General features: G+C 44.2%; 1 protein-coding gene across 1 annotated transcript; it reads right to left on the bottom strand.

Moving 5' to 3' along the window:
* Positions 1–14,521: 14,521 nt before the first annotated feature.
* On the bottom strand, positions 14,522–18,900 carry IL10 (interleukin 10). Its single transcript, XM_036118214.2, has 5 exons — positions 18,736–18,900; positions 17,863–17,922; positions 17,445–17,597; positions 16,318–16,383; positions 14,522–15,249 (listed from the first exon to the last, which is right to left on the bottom strand). The coding sequence occupies exons 1-5, from the start codon at positions 18,898–18,900 to the stop codon at positions 15,157–15,159; spliced, it is 537 nt and encodes a 178-aa protein (XP_035974107.1). The 3' UTR covers positions 14,522–15,156.
* Positions 18,901–19,258: the final 358 nt, after the last annotated feature.

Below are 19,258 nucleotides of genomic sequence, written 5' to 3'. Positions count from 1 at the left end.
TATTTCTAGCTAAGAGGAGGACCTTGATTGATATCTACGGTGCTATGGCCTTGACCCACCATATTTAATGTTCTATCATCCTGGACAAAGATATAGAAGCCAAGTTTATTGAAAGCTAGATTAATTGCCGCAAATATCTAAGAGTAATTAGACAGAGATCTAAGCATGAGTCATACATTTAATTTCAAAAACTTCAATGTACAACACAGAATGAGAATGAAGTAACTTGATAATTATTAAAATCAAAAGGACTCAGAATTTTAGCTGAGCCCAGGGTATTAGTTTCCCAGAACTGCTGTAAAAAACCACCCCAAACTGGGGGGCTTAAAACAGTGGAAATGTATTCTCTCATGGTTCAGAGGCTACAAATCCACAATCGAGGTGTCAATAGTACCATGCTCATTCCGAAGGCTTTAAGGGAAGCATCTGTCTTGCTTCTTCGAGTTTCTGGTGGTTGTCGGCCATCTTTGGTGTTTGTTGCTTTGTGGCAGTGTAGCTATAATTCTGCCTCAGTCTTCACATGGCCATCTTCCCTGCGTGTCTATGTCCTTGCTTCCAAATTTCCCTTTTGTTAGAAGGACACCTGTCACTGGATTAGGGCCTACCCTACTCCAGTAGAACCTTACCTTAACGTGACTACATTTGCAAAGACTCTATTTCCAAATAGGATCACATTCACAGATACTAGAGGGTGAAGACTTGAACATATCTTTTTGGGAGACACAATTCATCCAGTAGCACCCAGTATGGTGTGGTACGGTTACTGCTAAAGCAGTGTGGTATGGTTACTGCTAAAGCATCTGCATGATGATGGTGAGGCTGCATCATGATGAATGATGTTGGGCGAGGCGCGTGAGTAGTACTAACCTGCCCAGGGAGGCACATCTAGTGGACTCTCAGCAGTACCTGGCTCCCCCTAGCTCCGCTTGGCTTCCGTGCACCACACTCTGTTTTCCCTTTTATTTTTCTGACAGCTTCTCCTTGCTCTCCATTGCGGAGACCTCTTCCTCAACTCACCCATTAAATGACTGTATTCCTCTGTGCTTTAAACCTTCTTTTCTCCTCCATATTTTTTTCTGAATGAGTTGACATCCTTTCTCATGACTTTAGTTACCATTTATATACTGATGACTCCAGAATCTGGTGGAGACATCTCCTAAAATCTAATTAGACATCTCCACTTAGATAGCTCCAAGTACCTCAACTGAAGACGTCCAATGTTGGGCTCTTCATTTTCCTCCTTTGCTAAAATCCGTGTCTCGTCCAGGGCCCAGTCTCTGTTCATAGCACCACCGTCTGCCCACTTGTCTAATATCCTTGATTTGTCCCTTGCTTCACTCTCCATGTCCAGGCAGCCATCACATCTAATTGACAGTACATGTGAACTACTGCACAAATATGTCTATATAATTTTCTTTTTATTTCCACTGCTGTTACCCTTGTGCTAGCCACTCTCTGATTTTCATTTTATTTTATTTTATTTCATTTTATTTTATTTGCCTAGATGACTGTAACAGGTTCTGAACTGGTCTTCCAGTCTCTGGTTGTAGCCTCTGCTAATCCACTTTCCACACAGCAGCCAGAATGCAAATACAATCATGTTATTTCCCTGCTTAAAACCCTTTGATGGGGGGGGGGGATGGGGTGGCTGGGTGATGGACAGTGGGGAGGGTATAGGTTGTGGTGAGCTCTGTGTGTTGTGTAAGACTGATGACTAACAGACCTGTACCCCTGAAACAAATAATACATTGTATGTTAATAAAAAAAAAAAAAAGAAAGAAACCCTTTGATGGATTCCCACCCTCTTTAGGATATGAGTCAACCTCCTAATATGGCCTGATAGAAACTGGGTGGCTTGACCTCTGCTTGCTTCTCACGCCACATTCTGTCTATTCCTTCTTCTTAGTCTCGTACCTTCCCCCTTCTCCTCCACATCTTTATGCCTGCTGTTCCCTCAGCCCAGCATACCGTTCCTTTCTCTCTTTGCCTACTTTATGGATGTTCATATTTTAGATCTCAGTTTAAATGTTCTTTTCTTCTAGGGAGGCCTCTCCTGACCCAGTGTGCTTGCTCCCATCAGTTACTCCCATGGTTTACCATGTTGCACAACTCCAAGGGGTGACCTTTGTAGCATATAGAGTGTGAATAGTGCTCCTGACATTGTGCAATGCAGTGACCAGGCACCTTTTGTTCCTCACAGTCATTGGTTTAATTGTTTTCCTTTCTGGGGCTGCAAGCTCTGCATCTGATTCTCTGCTGTACACCTGGCACACAGTAGGAACTCAATCGATATTGAGTTAATAAGTGAAATTTAAGAGAGAAATGACTCTCTTAATGAACGCATATAGGGAAAAAAATGCAGGAATGGAAAAGATTCTGGAAACCATGTATCTTATTTTATTTTTTAAAAGATTTTATTTATTTATTTGTCAGAGAGAGAAGAGAGAGAGCGCACAAGCAGGGGGAGTGGCAGTCAGAGGGAGAAGCAGGCTCCCTGCTGAGCAGGGAGCCCGATGCAGGGCTCGATCCCTGGACCCCGGGATCATGACCTGAGCTGAAGGCAGACGCTTAACCGACTGAGCCACCCAGGCATCCCTGGAAACCATACATTTTAAATGATAATTTAAGTAACTGACGGTAGCTGGCTTGAAGAAATTACGATTTAGAATAGATATAATAACTGCCTTCAATATTTGAAGGGCTATCTATATGAAAATGGAATATATTTTTTCTATCCCAGAAAGTGTAACTAAAATAATTGAAGGCAAGTTAAAGCAAAGCAAATTTGGGCCTGATAAGAAAATCAGAAGAACTTTCCAATCATGAGAGCTATCCAGAAATGAAATGAGGGGCACACTGTGTAATGAGTTCTGTTTCACTGCAAATATTGAAGTGTAAGCATTACTGTTCTTGTCCATCTATTAAATGATTGTAGATGGGAGGGGGATAATAGAGCCTTTGAGTGTTGAACTCAAAACATCTGTGATTTTATAACTGTAAGGAAAGTCCTCTTTGTAATTGAACTCAAGCATTTATATAATACCTTCTCTGTACTTGACACTATTAGTGCTATCGGACGGCAAGACTCCTCCCTGCACTCAGAGGTGCAGTCAGGTCTGAGGGACAATGTCAAGCTCATTGACATTGATTAGAAGGTAGAACCTTCCAGAATATCATCTATTGTCTAAATGTGTGGCCCAGTGGTTTGGTCACTGAGTGGAGATAACTGTCTGTCTGGTCTCCCATGGTGGTGGAAGGCTTCATAGGAGAGGAGGCATTTGAAAAGGGAAGTAGAAGATGCAAAGGAAAGTCCACCTCAGGAGAAGGGGGTGAGAAGGTAGAGCCCTGTGAGGAAGGCAGATGTAGACCGGATGCATAAGCAAGTGTTCCTCACACATTTCCCTCAGCGCCCCAGTGTGCACACAGCTCTACAGAACTCTGGTTTCCTTAGATGAAACCAGTGAGGAAGACGGCATGGCGGCCAGCCTGAGAATTGGCCGAAACTCCGGAGTCACATCCTGTGGTGAAGGGATATGAACTCCTTGACTATCTTGAGCTCCCTCAAATATTTGGGGCTCAGTGGATGAGTCAGAGATGACTCAGTCACTCAAGAGGACGACGGGAGTAGGGAAAGCCCCAGGATTGAAGTTGTTTGACTGTTTATGGCGCGAGGGCTCAGGCATATTTTTGGTACATACTTTTGGCTGCAAGTAACCTGAAACCCAATGAACAGTGACTTAGTCAAAATGAAAATTATCTTATATATTGGAAATTCTAAAATAATTCTCATCTAGGATCGGTTAACTCATGGGTTTGACAAAGTTATCAAGGACTTTCTTTTTTCTATTATTCTGCTTGTTATTTTCCATTTGTTGATTTATCCTCTCAGGCTGAGTCCCCTCAGGGTCTCAAGAAGGCTTCAGTAATGCCAGGCTTCAAATGTGGAGAACATCCAGAGGCAGAAAAAAAGCCCAGTTTCCTTGCTTTTAAGAATAAGAAGAGCGGCACCTGGGTGGCTCAGTCAGTTAAGTGTCTGCCTTCAGCTCAGGTCATGATCCCAGGGTCCTGGGATCGAGCCTGCTTCTCCCTCTCCCTCAGCTTGCTGCTCCGCCTTCTTGTGCTCCCTCTCTCTCATTCTGTCAAATAAATAAATAAATAAAATCTTTAAACAAAACAAAACAAAACAAGAACATTAAAAAAAAAAAAAGAATAAGAAGAGTATTTCCGGGTAGCCCTTCAGCCAACCTCTCCTCAATCTCATTGGCCAGGTTACATCACGAACCCATTCCTAAGTCACTTGCTGGAGAGGGGAAACAGAATTACCTTGGGAGGGGCCCAGCTCCCATGAGGGGCATGGATGTGGGATATCTGAAGAAAATCAGTGTTCTTTCTCATGAGAGAAAAGGAGAATGGCAGCCAAGAGTGGCTGCAACATTTCCTTCCTGGGGAGGATCCTAAATTCTTTAGGTATGATGGAGACAGGGGAGAGATGAACTGGTCCATCCCACCTGCCTTGTCTGAGCTGGGGTCCTTGTCAGGATGTGTTGCCTGGGCTAGGGTACCTGTGGTTGGTTCATCAGTGGGGCCTGAGATTCTCACTGGAACAGTAGGTTGTGGGTTCAGTCAAATGATCTTTAACACAACTCACAGTCCTCATTATGGGCCTGGGATTGTGCTAGGCTAGTAGCAGCTTGGTATCTCCTGTAATCCTCATCTCAAGTCTGCAACCCCAGGACTATTATCTCTACCTTCATATGAGGAATTGAAGCTAAGTAACTTACCCAAGGTCAACGGTGACTGGTAGAGTGGGGATTTGAAATCAGGTAAGTCTAAGGCTACGTGTTTCTACGTGTATCTCACTACCTCTTTCTTCCAGCTTCGAGTTTCCATGAATCTGAGAATAAAGCCTGGGAGTGTGATTTAAACCTGTGTTTCTCAAACTATTTTTGGTGAAGAACTAGATTAAAAAAAAAAAATTCCAATCCATGGTGGATGAACATTTTCATAAAATATAATAAAAATAATTGCTAGGAAAATAAAATGAAAAAAAAGTAAAAAATATACAGAATACAAGCCCTTGTTTTCAATGATTCGATCTAACAAAAAAATACTCTATCAAATTGCTATAAAGTTTTTTAAACTTCGTGTCTGTGCTGCTCTTGCCACAGACTGGGAACGAACAGTTCATGGACCAGCACTGGTCTTTAGGCCACACTGAGCGGCACTGATTTAGATGATTTTCTGCCCTCATCCTCCTCCCTAGACTACAACTCAGAAAACTTGATGCTTGGATGTCTCAGCAGAAAGGAGGGTAAGAGAATTACTCACTATAATTATTGAGGCAGCTCTCATAGGAAAAGGTCAGGTGGCACTGCTGTTTCCCTGGGGACCTCTAGTGTCACCAACAGATGTCTATTATACTTGGGGTAACACTTTCTTGATGGTGATTTTCTATCTTCCCACTTTGTAAGAAAGAGATTGAGGATAACAGTAATGCAGTAGTCCCCTCTTATCTATGGGGGTTACATTCCAAGACTCCCAGTGAGTGCCTGAAACTGTGGGTAGTCCCGAGCCCTATGTATACTGTTTTTTCATATATATATATATATATATACGTACCTTTGAAAAAGAGTATTTTTTTAAAAGATTTATTTATGTATTTGAGAGAGAGAGCAAGAGCATGAGCAGGGGGAGTGGCAGAGAGAGGTAGAGAATCCTTAAGCAGACTCCCTGCTGAGTGTGGAGCCTGATGTGGGGCTCGATCCCAGGACCCAGAGACCATGACCTGAACTGAAATCGAGAGTTGGACCCTTAACCAACTGAGCCACCCAGGCACCCCAAGAAATGTAATTTATAAATTAGGCACAGTAAAAGATTAACAACAATAACTAATAATAAAGTAGAACAATGATAACAACATACTGTGATAAAAGTTATATGAATGTGGTCTCTCTCAAAGTATCCTGTTGTACCGTTCTTCTTGTGATGATGTGGGATGATGAAATGCCGACGTGATGAGATGAAGTGAGGGGAATGACATGGGCCTTGTGATGTGCACTCGTCTGCAATATGTCAGAAGGAGGATCATCTGCTCCAGTTCCATGGTTGACCATTTGTAACTGAAACTGGGGAAAGCACAACAGTGGATAAGTGGGAATGGCTGTATGTGGAATAGAAGAGACTCAGGGGATAAAGAACCTGCATATCATAGGAAAGATCTGTTTGGAAATTTGCTGGAGGTTACCAGTTGGATGTGTCATTTTATGATGATTCATATTGGCAAAAAGTATAAACTTCTTGAATTGAGTGACTCTAGGGTTATGTGTGGTTAATGCTTGGACATTTGTTATTTTCCTGACGTAAAAATGACTTCAATCTTTTAAGATATATTTACAACTATATAAGTCCTTCTATTTATTATGAAATTCCAAGCAGTCTATGTTAGGGAACCTTCCAAGAAATCTAGATCTGCACTCCTCTAAGATTTAGGAAATTTAAAATGATAATTTGTCAAGTGTATGAAACTTTGAGAACTCCACATATTTGGGAATTAGAATACACCAGAAGCTCCAGGATGCTCAAACATCTACCTCTCCTTTTCATTCACAAATTATTTGAGCACCTACCCCATACTGTTTTTTACCCTGCCTTCCACTGGTCTTCCTTCTACCGCCACAAGCCTGATGCACTTCATTGCCCTTGTGGGTGACTTCTTCAAAATGTGGCTTTTCAATTCCATGACCTCCACATTGCTGATGACTTTTCCCTCTGCCTTTACTCAGCCATCTGCTCCAATGGTTATAGCTTGGAATTCATCGTCCCTCAAAACTGCTCACCTCCAAAATATCTTCATTCAGTCTTTTCCCTCTCTGGTCACCACCTCCTCTCCTTGGTGATTCAGCTCTTACCACCACAACTGTTCCTTGACTACATCAGAACCTCCAGTCCATTGGCTTACTGACACTGTCCCTTTTCATCAGCTCTCTCTTATCTGCACTTCCTTCATTATTCAATGTTGAGTCCTGGGTCCATCTTTCCAGTCAAGCTCTTATTTATACTCTCAACTTCCTCTCCTCCTTGTCCTTTTGTTATATTCATGGGGCAAAAACAATTCTGCTGTGTTTACTCCAGGCCGCCAGGAGAATCCTGAGAAAAAGGGTACAATCTGGCAGACTTCAATTAATGATTACCTACCTCAGCTGGGCTCAACACTGCCTGGAAGTCTGCCATGTTTCTTTAGAGTCTTTTGCTTTCCACATATCTGCAAGTATCACTTCAAATCTTTCTTTCTCTCCTCAAACCTTCTTGCATTCTCTTTCTTATTCACTCTTTTCAGAGAAAATAGAAACCATCTGATGAAACGACCTCAACTTCCTGCCAACAAATCTTCAAACCAACTTGCTTTGGTACCCACTGTCTCTACTTCCTTCCTGTTATTATTCAATGAAGGTGTTCCTCCTCATCTCAAAGGTCATCCTTTCCTCTACCTGCATCCTACCCCCTCCTGCCTTCTGAGGAACTGTCTTCATCAGTTCTATCTCATTCATCTATCTCAACTTCTTTTTCTCCTCTGTTGGCCCAATGTCCTGTCATCTCCTCTTGTCCTCCACTTTTTCACTTCCCATTTACTGTGCAATCTCACCAATCTCCCATCCCCTACAACTCCCCTGCACTCTTCTTTCCCCCACCCTGCACTCTTCTTGATAAAGTCACCAGTGCCCCCACTTGTTACATCCCGTAGAAGCTCATTTGTCTTGATCTTACTTGACCTCCCAATAGTGTTTGATTTAGTTGACCATTCCCTCTTTCCTGAAATGGTGGCTTTCCTTGTTCTCAGGGACGCCACTCTCTCCTGGTATTTCTTCCTACCACTCAGGCCATTCTTTACAATTTCCTTTGTCAGGTTCTCTTGCTCTGACTTATAAATATCTGGGTTCTCCAGGTCTTGGTTCTGGGCTCTTTTCTCATTCAACACTCTTACCCTTGGTGATTTTCTCCACTCCCATGATTTCACTCACCATCGCTATAGCAATGACACCCACGTATTTATCTTCAGACTACATCTCTTAAGTCCAGCTGACCATTATAGAAAAACTCACTCCAAGTCTCAGCGGCACCTCCAGCTCAGTAGGGCCAATGTAGAATGTATCACCTTCCCTTCCAAGCCTTCTTCTCTACCCAGTTCAGGCCAGATCAGAGGGCTTTTTGGCCATCACCTGCTGTCACCACACTCATCTAAGTAGTTGCTGAATATTTGAAAACTTGCACTTCTCTCAAATCCTATTTATTACCACCTTAGTCCATACTACAATTTCCTTTTACCTGAATTGGAAGCAAATTACCCTATAAGGTCTCATTCAGAAGATGTAGATTCTCCTCTTAATAACCTTCAATTACTTCTCTTTGCCCTTAAAGTCTAAACATTTTACCTCTGCCCATTTTTTCCAGTTCATGTTAAACTTCTCTCCCTCATGTATAATATGCCTCACTTGTCATGTGTCATCTTTTAGTTCCTTAAACAGTTTAAGTCCCTTCCTATTTCAGATACTCAGGATACAAGAGGAGATGGAGAAGCCAGAGGGTCCTGAATAGGGCCCAGGGTCCAGCTATGTTGAGTATCAGTACAAATCTACCCTTGCTTCAGAGACATTCCCTCCCCTCATGCTTTGCCATTCTAAGAGGTCTTTAAATATGTGGCTCTTTCTGCCTAAGGTTCTCATCATCTCCCTCTTCATTTGGCCAACTCCCACTCATTCTTCATGCCCAGCTGAATGTCACCTTCTTGTGGAAGGCCCCCCATCCCTACTCCAGAGTCTAGGTTAGTTGCTCCATTAAAACCTCTCACTTCTCATTTAGTAGTTTCACAATTATAATAATATTGTGTAGTTAACTTTGTAATGTCTTTTTTGCCTCTATGGATTTAGCTGTTAAATCTATGAAGGCAGGTGCTATGTCTGCTTTATTCACTGTTTTCTCTCCAGCATCCAACATAGTACCTAGAGCATAATAGGTTCTGAGTGAATAAACGTGCATCTCATAAAAACTCCGATTTGGGGCAAAGGCCAGGGAGAAGGCAATTTGCCTCTGTTTTGATTTGAGTCCCATCCTTGTTAGATATGAATGTAGAGATTATTCTGAGAGGAGACATGATTAGTTATTTATGCTGCATACTAGTCGTAGTTACTAATTTGGCTCTGGTAGAAGTATGATAGGGTTCAGCTGGGGAAATAACATCTGCTTCTTCTAAATAATCCAGAAAGATTTCTTCAAATAAGCATGAGATTCTGGGTTGCATATTGGACAAAGTATGGGCTCCATTATACAATGACTCCTTGACTTTGGGAAAAAAAATGTGTTTTTTTTGTTTTTTGTTTTTTTTTAATAATGGTAAGGGAAGAAGCAGTGTGGTAGACTCATTTTCTGGGTTGCTAACAAGTAAGTAACAATGATAGATAATGAGCATATATGAACAAAGCCCAGTGTTGTAATCAATAAAAACTTCCTACATAGTTAACCTAATATTTATTTAATGGTATGTGTAACTATTATTGCTCGGGATGATAGTTAGGCACCTCTGTTAAGCTTCTGTTCAGTGAACTAATGCACCTTTAGTGGCTATAATTCATATATATATGAATTATATAATTCATAAATATATATACTTACTTCATCAAGCCAAGTATTTCTTCAGGCACTCAAAAAAATGTCATTTCCTTTCTGTCCTTCCCAAATGTAGGGATGGTCCATTTTCTCTTTCCATCCAGAAATGGTGGGTTGAGAGCAGAAAATAGTATAAGGAAAGGTCCAGGTTTAGTGATGGACACACAAAGGGTGTCCAGCTGTTTTTTATGGTGTTAGCACTGATCTTACCATCTGGTCTCATGTGAGCCTTTTCCAAATGTCTAAGGGAAGAGCCACTTTTACTAAGCATTTCCTCTGTGCTTTACATGTATCCACGCCTTTATTTCTTATGACAACAAGGCCTTGAAGGAACAATTATTCTCTCCATGTTACAGAGGGTACTGAGGTAGGTGTTGTTTCAAGGTCATGAAGCTTGGAGCCAAAGTTTGGCAGACTCCAGTGGCTGTGCACATCATCTCTGGGCTGTGGAGTAAGAAACAAGCTGGGTTACTTTTCCTTAGGTTTTTTATCTCCTCCATATCCTCTCCAGACAGAGGGTCAAGGAGGCTTCTGGAAGCTCAGGGCTCTGTGGATGCTCAACCCTGCTGGGAGATGGGGGCTGTTGATATTCCCAACGACTGGGAATCCATCTGGAAAATTCCCAGTGCAGACTCTGTGGACAGGAATGTGTCCCAGAAGAGGGCTCAAATGGGAATAGGCCTGGCTGACTGGAGGAATCAGATGCTGGAATTAGGAAGTATGGGCTCAACGGACACTTCAAGGTCATCTCATTTAGTGGTTTGAAGCTTTTGACCACAAAGGACTGCTGCTATTAATTTTCCCCAGAGACTCTCTGTTTTAAAATATTTCAGCTGGTTAAAAAAAATTCAAGAAATAATTCCATTTTCTGTTTTCATTAGTCAAAAATATCATAGATGACTAGCAAACAGAGCTTCTGGCCATCAGGAGGCTACCAGTCTTTCCATACAAAGTGGCTATTACTCCAGCAGAGGACATAGAAGTGCTTTTTAGTGAGCCTGCACAGACTTAGGGGAGGTGGGGATGGCAAATGTACAATTTCATTAAGCTTTTTCAAGTTTTGGAAATTGTTCAAAGACAGTCTCTCCACGGTGAGTGCTTTTGGGAATGTGCATGCATCTAGTGGTCCCAGTTGGAAACCATGTATCTAGACTTATCTCTTTGTTTTATCATTGAAGAAAACAAGGCCCAGACAGGGTAAGTAAAATTTCCAAAGTCACCAAGTGAGTTAGTGTGTAAAAGGAGGATTAAATAATGGAACACACATGTCACCTGGACCCACTAACCACTCCAAGGTGAAGTTGACTGGTTCATTTTGTAGCCAGTTCTGCAACTTATGGAAGTTCAAAGATTGTTCTGTCATTTTAAATTCTGAGCGTTTGTTCTTATGATCCAGCTCCTATTTCCTTGGAGTGTTAATGCCTGCTTCTCCCTAAATCACCCCAGGCCTAAAGCTAGTCCTCATGTTCCACAATTAAATCCACTCCTATACGTGTTTTGAGGGGTCAACATGCTATAGAGTGGGTAGCTTCTGCTCTCAAGCCAATTCTCTTTCCTCTTTCTTTACATCTTTGATATCATCCCCTTCCTTCCAGATGGTGCCTTCCTGAAACTTTTGATCTGATTTCTGTCAGTGGCTAGGTAGGGTAACCACATTATCATCACAGATTTTGGGAGCTTCTCTCACTGGTCCCACCCTCCTCACCTCAGCAGCTGGGACCACAAACAGAGATTCTCATTCTTCACTGCTATCTAAATTCTGGTGTGAGGAGAAGAGGAACATGGGAGATGAGGTGGTTGATCTTCTTACAGAATAAAGGCTTGTTGCCAAAAATCAATCAATCAGTCAATCAATCCCTATCTAAACCTCATCTCTATATTTCCAACCCAAAACACATATGTACCTTCACACCTGACATTATATTTGACCCTTATATCATGTCTGGTCTATTAGTCAGCTCGGGCTGCCATAACAAAATACCATAAATTGCATGGCTTAAACAAAAGAAATTTATTTCTCATAGTTCTGGAGGCTGGAAGTCCAAGATCAAGGTGCCAACATGGTAGGTTTCATTCTGAGGCCTCTTCTCTTGGCTTGTAGCAACTGCCATCTTTCTGTGTGTGCTCAATAAGATCTTTTTATTATGCACATGTGGAAAGAGCGAGAGCTCTTTGGTGTCTCTTCTTATAAAGGCACTAATCCTATCATGATGGCCCCACCCTCATGATGTCATCCAACCCAAACTACCTCCCAAAGGCCCCACCTCCAAATATCATCACAGTGAGGGTTAGGACTTCAACATATGCATTTTGAGGAAACACAAACATTCAGTAGATAACACCTGGGAAAAAAGTTTTTGCTAGTTTTCCAGATGTGAAACTGAGGCTCATAGAGGTAAATATATTAGAATGAGTCCACAGGGGAGAGAACTGGAGGAGGGTAGTGTCCATGATGATGGCCTCTCCATGCACCCTGATACTTACCCAACTCATCTCCTTATCCCCACCAACCCAGGAGCCTGATGTGCCATTCGAGCACAGAGCTATTTTTTCTAAATTCTTAGAAGGGTGTAGTAGTTTAAAAACATGTCCACAAATTCTTTGAGATGCCTCCTTTCAAAAGGTGGAATCTAATTTGTTTCCCTTTCAATATGAGCTATACTTGCCAACTCACTTCTAACAAATAGAATGTGCCAGGAGTGTGGTGTGAGATTTCTGAGATTAGGTTGAAAAGACACCGTGACTTCCTCCTTGCTCTCTCTCAGATCATTGGCTCTGGGGAAGACAGCCACTGCGTGGTGAAGACGTTCAAGAAGCCCTACAGAAAGGCCCATGTAGCAAGGAACCAAGGCCACCTGCCAATAGCCAGTGTGGAACCAAGGCCACCTGCCAACGGCCATGTAAGTGTGCCATCTTGGATGTGATTTGTCCAACCCCAGCCAAGCTTCAGATAACTGCAGCCCTGGCTGTCATTTTGCCTGCAACGTCCTCAGAGACCCTGAACCAGGACCCCTACTTGCCACTCTCAGATTCCCGGCCTACACAAAAAGACAAAAAAAAATGTGTTTTGCTTTAAGCTGCTAAATTTTGGAGACATCAGTAGATAATTAATACAAAGGGAGAGGCATTTTATACTTTTCTCAGTTCTCTGGTCTCTGTATAACCCATATAGCCAGGCCATGCCAACATGTCCGAGCATCTGTTTCCTCTTACAGAAGATTGCAATAATAATCCCACATGCATGCCCGATACGTACATAACTAGCACCAACTGGCTCAAAATAAGTGCTCGGTGAATTGTGACTGTTGTCAACATCTCATCAACTGTGTGGCTTCTCTAGGTGAGTTGCTGTGTCTTGGTTTCAGATGCCCACTTCCCTCACATGAGGTGCCAACCTCAACCTTAAGTTAGTGCGCATTGCCTAGCAGAGAGCCCTAGCTGCCTAAACCTCACGGCTTCTCCAGTTCAGTATAGACAGACGGCCTTGGCGTAGAGCCTCACTCCTCTCTCTTGGTTTTCTGCTAGCCTCCACTCTTAACCTTAACCTTTCATCTCAGAATTTCAGCTTTGATGCTTCCCACTTCCTTCCTATGGTTACTTTAACTGAAGTGAGTCAGGCCTTACAGAAAAACTGCCCACAGCCAGTTAGCCCCCATCCTCCCCCAGACCAGGGCTGCCTGGGCAGACTGTGAGGGTGATCAGTGTTTACTCAGACCACTGTTTCCCTCTCTCTTCTTCAAGTCACGGGGCTTTGAATAGGGCTTCCCCAGCCACCGTGCCCCTCCCAACAGACCGCAGTCAGAAGCCAATCTCACATTAGTCTGGTGGTTGAAGGAGGGAACAGAAGGGACGGCAGTGCCTTGAATCCTTGGGTATTCTATCAAGTGGGCTGATCTGCTTATATTCTACTCTGTTGGGTGGGCCTCTGATCTTAACTCAAGGAGGACTTGGTAGGTTGTGCATACCAATAACAACCAAACGTGTATAGGGACCATCTCTCAGTGCCAGCAGCCATGTTAGCTCTTTGTCCAAATTTTCACAACAACCCAGGTAGATTAGTATTCACCCAGACCTTTGGGGCTTGAAGAAGCAAAACCAAGCGGAACAGAACAAAGCAAGCAAGCAAACAAACAAACAAAAAACCCAAAACAAAACAAAACCCCTAGAAAACAAAGACAAAAAACACTGAAAAAGTCATCTGCCTATCTTTCTAATTCTGGTATCTACAGAATGTCATCCTTAGTCTTGAAAATCAGCATGATCTTTAAGAGTTTAAGGATTATTTCTTAAAGGACTGAGTTTATGGGAAGACAATGGTAGTTTTTGCTATTGGCTTTTGAAGGGAAATAGTTTTTTCCTCTGATCAGATTTGGAACTTACCTCCTCTTTGGGAAAGGGTAGCTGACTTGCTTTCTCTGGAATGCAGAATTCATTTATCTATTCTCGTCTATCTTGGAAATGTTGGGGGAATCATTTTATTTTATCTTATTTTATTTTATTTTATTATTTTATTTTATTAAAGATTTTATTTATTTATTTGTCAGAGAGAGAGAGAGAGATTGAGATAGAGAGAGCAGGAGTGGGGGGAGAGGCAGAGGAAGAAGCAGGCTCCATGCTGAGCAAAGAGCCCGATGTGGGACTCAAGCCCCAGACCCTGGGAACATGACCTGAGCTGAAGGCAGACGCTTAACTGACTGAGCCATCCAGGTGTCCCTGAGGGAATAATTTTAGTCAAACAGAAAGTCAACTGACACCATAACATGATTTTAATGATTCATTTATTTATTAAAAATTAAAATCTGCTTTGAAAACAGACAAACAATGTAACATTCCCAGAGGAATTGAATTGCTTCTAGTTAAAACCAAGTTCTATTAGAACCAACTTTTGGTTGTTATAAATAACAAGCAGGCCACAGCTTTCAAGAATGAAGTGGTTGGGGAATGAGGTCAAGGGAATTCCTCTGAGCCACTGGAATACTAAGTATCAAAGGGGCTCCCTAGTTTCTCTTCCTCAGAGGGTAAGAGTCTTTTTAACACTCTAGGAGCCCCAGGCCCAGGGACAAGAGAAATTATAGGGAGGTCAGGGAAATAGCTCAACAGCCATCCAGTATGGTCAGGCTTGGAATGGAAGCTTCAGTACTCCCCGCCAAGAAACACTTTTTTCCTTATATAACTTACAATTTATCTTAAAATACTCAAATACCACAGGGTATCACCCTATGAAAACAGCTTACACACAGGTGAAAAAAATAAATATTGAAAAAGATTATAATATTGGGCTTCTTTCTAAATAGTTCACAGAGAAGCTCAGTAAATAAATACAAATAGGAGTTGAGGTATCAGAGGTAATAAATATTCTAAGAGAGAGGTACAGCAAGGTTCTCCACGGAGTTGTTCAGCTCTCCTCCATCCCTGGATGGGATTTTGCAGATCTCCAATTTATGTCCTAGAGTTGAGAAGAGTTGCCATCCTGGATGTTTTGTTCCCCAGCCTGTTTCAGATTTTCATCTTCGTTGTCATGTAGGTTTCTATGTAGTTGATGAAGATGTCAAACTCACTCATGGCTTTGTAGACACCTCTCTCTTGGAGCTGTGTAGGGAGATAAGAAATGTTTAGTGAAAGCCCCATCTAAGTGAGTAAATGGGTCCCTGGCTTGGATGGGTATGACTCTGGGGCTCAGGTGCCATACTTGCTCTCGTAAGTCAGGAGGTGAAGGATAGGCTCTAGGAAGCTGAGGGTATGCCCAGTGTCTTGGGAAAGGCTATGCATTCGTCTAAAGCATGGCTAGCAAGTAACAAGAGGAACATTCGCTTTTTTAAAGCACAGTCTACAAAATGATGCCTTAACAATTTTAAAGGTCATGTGCTCACATGATGCTTATTCAGAATTTGGAGAGAAGATGTTAGAGGAACGGCTTTGAAAGCAAGTCGGTAAGAGGAGTGAAGGGAGCCCTTTTATGTGGATGCCCTCTCACCAATGGATGGAACAGGCCCTGCCCTGCTCCTCGGGCCTACTGTCAGGGGGTTTATGGCTCCTGACATTGGAACCCTGCCCAGCGTCTGTCTGCAGCCCACAAAGAGGACATAGACCGCATGGCTTCTGGGAAATGGGGTCGAGCAGTTCACGGGCAGTTGGAAGCCTGAAACCCCATTGGATCTGAGAGCTGATATTCTGAGGCACTTGGCAGGTGTGAATGGCAGCTAGAAAGTGAGTATGGACCAACTCTAGATTAATGAGAATTCTGCTTCCTGCTCAGAGTTTTGGGGAGTTCCGGCTGAACCCCTGGGTGTGTTTGTGTGTGTGCATTCACGTGTTGGCTTCCTGCACGTGTGGCTTTAGTCTAGATTCCCAACAAGCTACTTTCTGTTTCCTTCGTCACTCTCCCCAGCATCTAGCTCACTGCGTTCACAGGCTGGCTGACTGGCTCAACCCACAGGCCTGCAAAGGTGGGGAACAGTCATTTAGAAACCCCCAAAGACACTTCACAGAAAACAAATATAAGCGAGGCAGCAGCTCCTCACTGGCTGAGGAGGTCACACCATCTGTTGGGTTCCCACACCCCCTTCAAGAGAAGGACGGGGCCTGCTTAGCACCTGCCAACTTGGGGAGTGGGTAGAGGTCATGGTCCCCAAGCCCCTTCTGCCACCATCCACTTACCTTACTAAAGGCACTCTTCACCTGCTCCACCGCCTTGCTCTTATTCTCACAGGGCAGAAAGCGATGCTGTGGAGGAAAAGAGAAAGTGTTAATGCCATGGGCTCCCAGCTCCTGTGTCCACAGCACTTGGGGGACAAGCCAGTAGCATGAAGAAGGGGCCAGACTCATCTTGGATACCTAAGCCCCGTAGCTCCTTCGGGAGAACTGAGCCCCACCTCACCCTTGCCCACTAGACAGAGACAAAACAGCCCAGGGAAATGAAAAGTGCTTCTCTAGGAGCCACTCCGAGGCGTTTGCAAAGCTTGCGTGGAAACCCAGGATCTGGAGCTTGGAGCTTCCTCTCTGAATGCCACAGTGCTGACAAGTGCTGAGCCAGCCATTCTGTCCTTCTCTGCTTCCCTATCCTGTCCCTCTTCTTCAGGTCCAGCCACAGGGACCATTTCTAAGTCCCCGAGGAGTAGAGATGCAGTCTCAGTCATGCAGACCAAAACATTTGCAGAGTCCCATTCTACAAACAGAGACCAACTGACTGATGCCCCGAGGAAACCAGTGGCGAGGGGATCATTTCAGTTAGAGAAATTTTTTCTCCTGGGGAATTGTTTAGAGACACTAGCCTGGGGGCGAGTAGCTCCCTGGCTCTTCTAAAATGCCAAGGAAAGTCCAGTCAGTCAGTTGGGCCCCACTTAAGAGCTCTGCTTTCAAAAGGTAGAGAATGAGAGGTAAGTGGAGTTTCTTCTCCGAGGGACTCTGCCTCCTGGCCCGTTTGGCTGGGCCTGGAGTCAAGGTCGAAAGGGACAAGAGAGCCCAGACTGAAGCTCTGGACCCCTTTCATAAAGAGAGAGGGGAGTAGTTAATAACCCACAAATGACTCACAAATAACAGGAAAGCTGTTTGCAAACATGTAAATGCCTAGCAGCCTCCCCCACTCCTTGCTCAGAGAGAAATGAGCAAGAGATGGAACTCTAGTGCCTTTCCGAGAGTGCTCCTGCCAGTCTGTCTCTGCGTCTGGGTGTGAGCGGGGTTTCAGGAAGAGCCCGAGAGCCACAAGGGAAAGAACTCAGCCCGAGAGCCACAAGGGAAAGAACTCAGCCCGAGGGCCACAAGGGAAAGAACTCGGCTGCACTCACACAACGCCGCAGCCTCAGCCTGAGGGTCTTCAGCTTTTCCCCCAGGGAGTTCACGTGTTCCTTGATGTCTGGGTCGTGGTTCTCAGCCTGGGGCATCACCTCCTCCAGGTAGAATTGGATCATCTCCGACAAGGCTTGGCAACCCAGGTAACCCTAAGGGCAGGAGCCAGAGTTGGGGGGACGGTGACTGGGAGGAAGAGCTGCTGCCCTAGCTTGAGAGGACAGCTTTGTCCCCAGGGACCTTTCTTAACCAGCCACCTCTCTCTCCCCACCCCCCAGGACAGCCCTTTGGCTGTGTGTTGAGTTAAGATATTTCCACTTCTCCTTTTCAAAGCAAAGGAAGCAGACCCTGCTCCCGGAGGCCTCCCTTCTCTAAGTCACGCTGCACCCTCTCCTCCCACACACCTCCTCAGGTTACCTTAAAGTCCTCCAGCAAGGACCCAGTCAACAACATGTTGTCCAGCTTGTCCTTCATTTGCTGCAAGAAGGACAAAGGGAGAATGAACCTGACCTTTGAGGAAATGTCTCTCTGATGCCCTCTTATTTATAGAGCTTCTAATTTTTAATCAGTGCAGCCTGGCCCCAAAACGGAAAGGAAATTTTCAAAACAGGACATTCGGCAGTGCTGGAACCCTTAGTTCAATCAGGTCCTTTTCCTCAGGATCAAGTTATTTTAAAAATTCTGCCAGGTTTTGAAGCCACGGCAGATGCTTGACTCGGTCCTGGTCTCCTTTCTGCAGAGCCGAATCAGGGTCGAAGGGTCCACCCTTGCCCACCCACACTTCGGGGCTCCTTGCTTGTCTTTCTCCCCACTGTGGACATCCAGTTGCAGCTTTGAAAGCTGTTTGGAGATGGGAAGCATCTCCTAAAGCAGGCTTCCCCCACGCCCCTTCCCCGCACGGCGCTTTCCCCAACCAGCAGGTTTCCAGGTTCTTTATGTTTTCCTGCCACAAGGGATGGGGAACAACACATCTTCATCTTCAGTCAGACCCTTTGTGATTTCCCCCAGCCAACTGAGCTCCAGTGGAATCTTTATAAAAAGTTTCTAAGCATGGGAGTCCTAGTGCATTGACCTGTTAGGTGGCTTTTTCTGCACCTTTGCTGCAACACTGGGCTTAGCTGAACTCACTGAGCCTCTGGCTTGACCTGGGACTCTTAAAGAATTTCAGTTTGAAGGAAATGGATGCTGGGGATGGAAGTGAACAAGAGGGAGGATTCTTAGAGCTCTAGCAGAATGCCTGGTGGAGGCAGTCCCAGCAAGGAAGGAAGGACAGGAAGGCATCATACTCACAAAAAAAGTCTTCACCCTGCTGAAGGCAGCTCGGAGCTCTCGGAGCATGTGGGGCAGGCTGGCTGGGAAGTGGGTGCAGTTGTCCTCAGACAGGGCGCTCTGGTGTCGGCTGGCTCCTACCCCGGCCAGGAGGACCAGGCAACACAGCAGCGCTGGGCTGGGCATGCTGAAGCTCTGCCTTCTGAGAGCCTGCCTTGTGGTTTGGTGTTGCAAGAGCAAGCCCCTGATGTGTAGACCTTCACCTACTGTGTCCCCCTTTTATATTGTGGGTGCGGTGAGGCCTCCCCATTCATAAAAAGCCACAGAGTCAGATTTCCTGGCAACGTTTTCTTCTGATTAACGCCCCTCACTTCCCTAGACCTCTCCAACTTTGCATTCGTTGAACTTCTTAAAGTTGTTAATTTTTTGCATTGTAAGCGAAAGGGATTGTTGAACAATGAACTTTTGCATTACAGCTATTTTAGGAAGAGCTACCTCTCTCTCTGTTTTAAAATAACTTTCCAGCTTTTCTTAATAAAAAAAA

Source organism: Halichoerus grypus, chromosome 7 (genome assembly GCF_964656455.1).
Source record: "Halichoerus grypus chromosome 7, mHalGry1.hap1.1, whole genome shotgun sequence".
Lineage (NCBI taxonomy): Eukaryota > Metazoa > Chordata > Mammalia > Carnivora > Phocidae > Halichoerus > Halichoerus grypus.
The sequence above is the reverse complement of the archived record's forward strand: the minus strand, read 5'-3'. Positions and strand labels throughout refer to the sequence as shown.

What these genes read in the sequence shown, in the direction of transcription:
- IL10 (XM_036118214.2), bottom strand. Translation starts at nt 18,900, where the DNA reads ATGCCCAGCCCAGCGCTGCTGTGTTGCCTGGTCCTCCTGGCCGGGGTA. An exon ending in CCTTGCTGGAGGACTTTAAG is followed by an intron (nt 17,598 to 17,862) that starts GTAACCTGAGGA and finishes TCCTGCCCTTAG; the next exon opens with GGTTACCTGGGTTGCCAAGC. An exon ending in GGCTGAGGCTGCGGCGTTGT is followed by an intron (nt 16,384 to 17,444) that starts GTGAGTGCAGCC and finishes TTTCCTCCACAG; the next exon opens with CATCGCTTTCTGCCCTGTGA.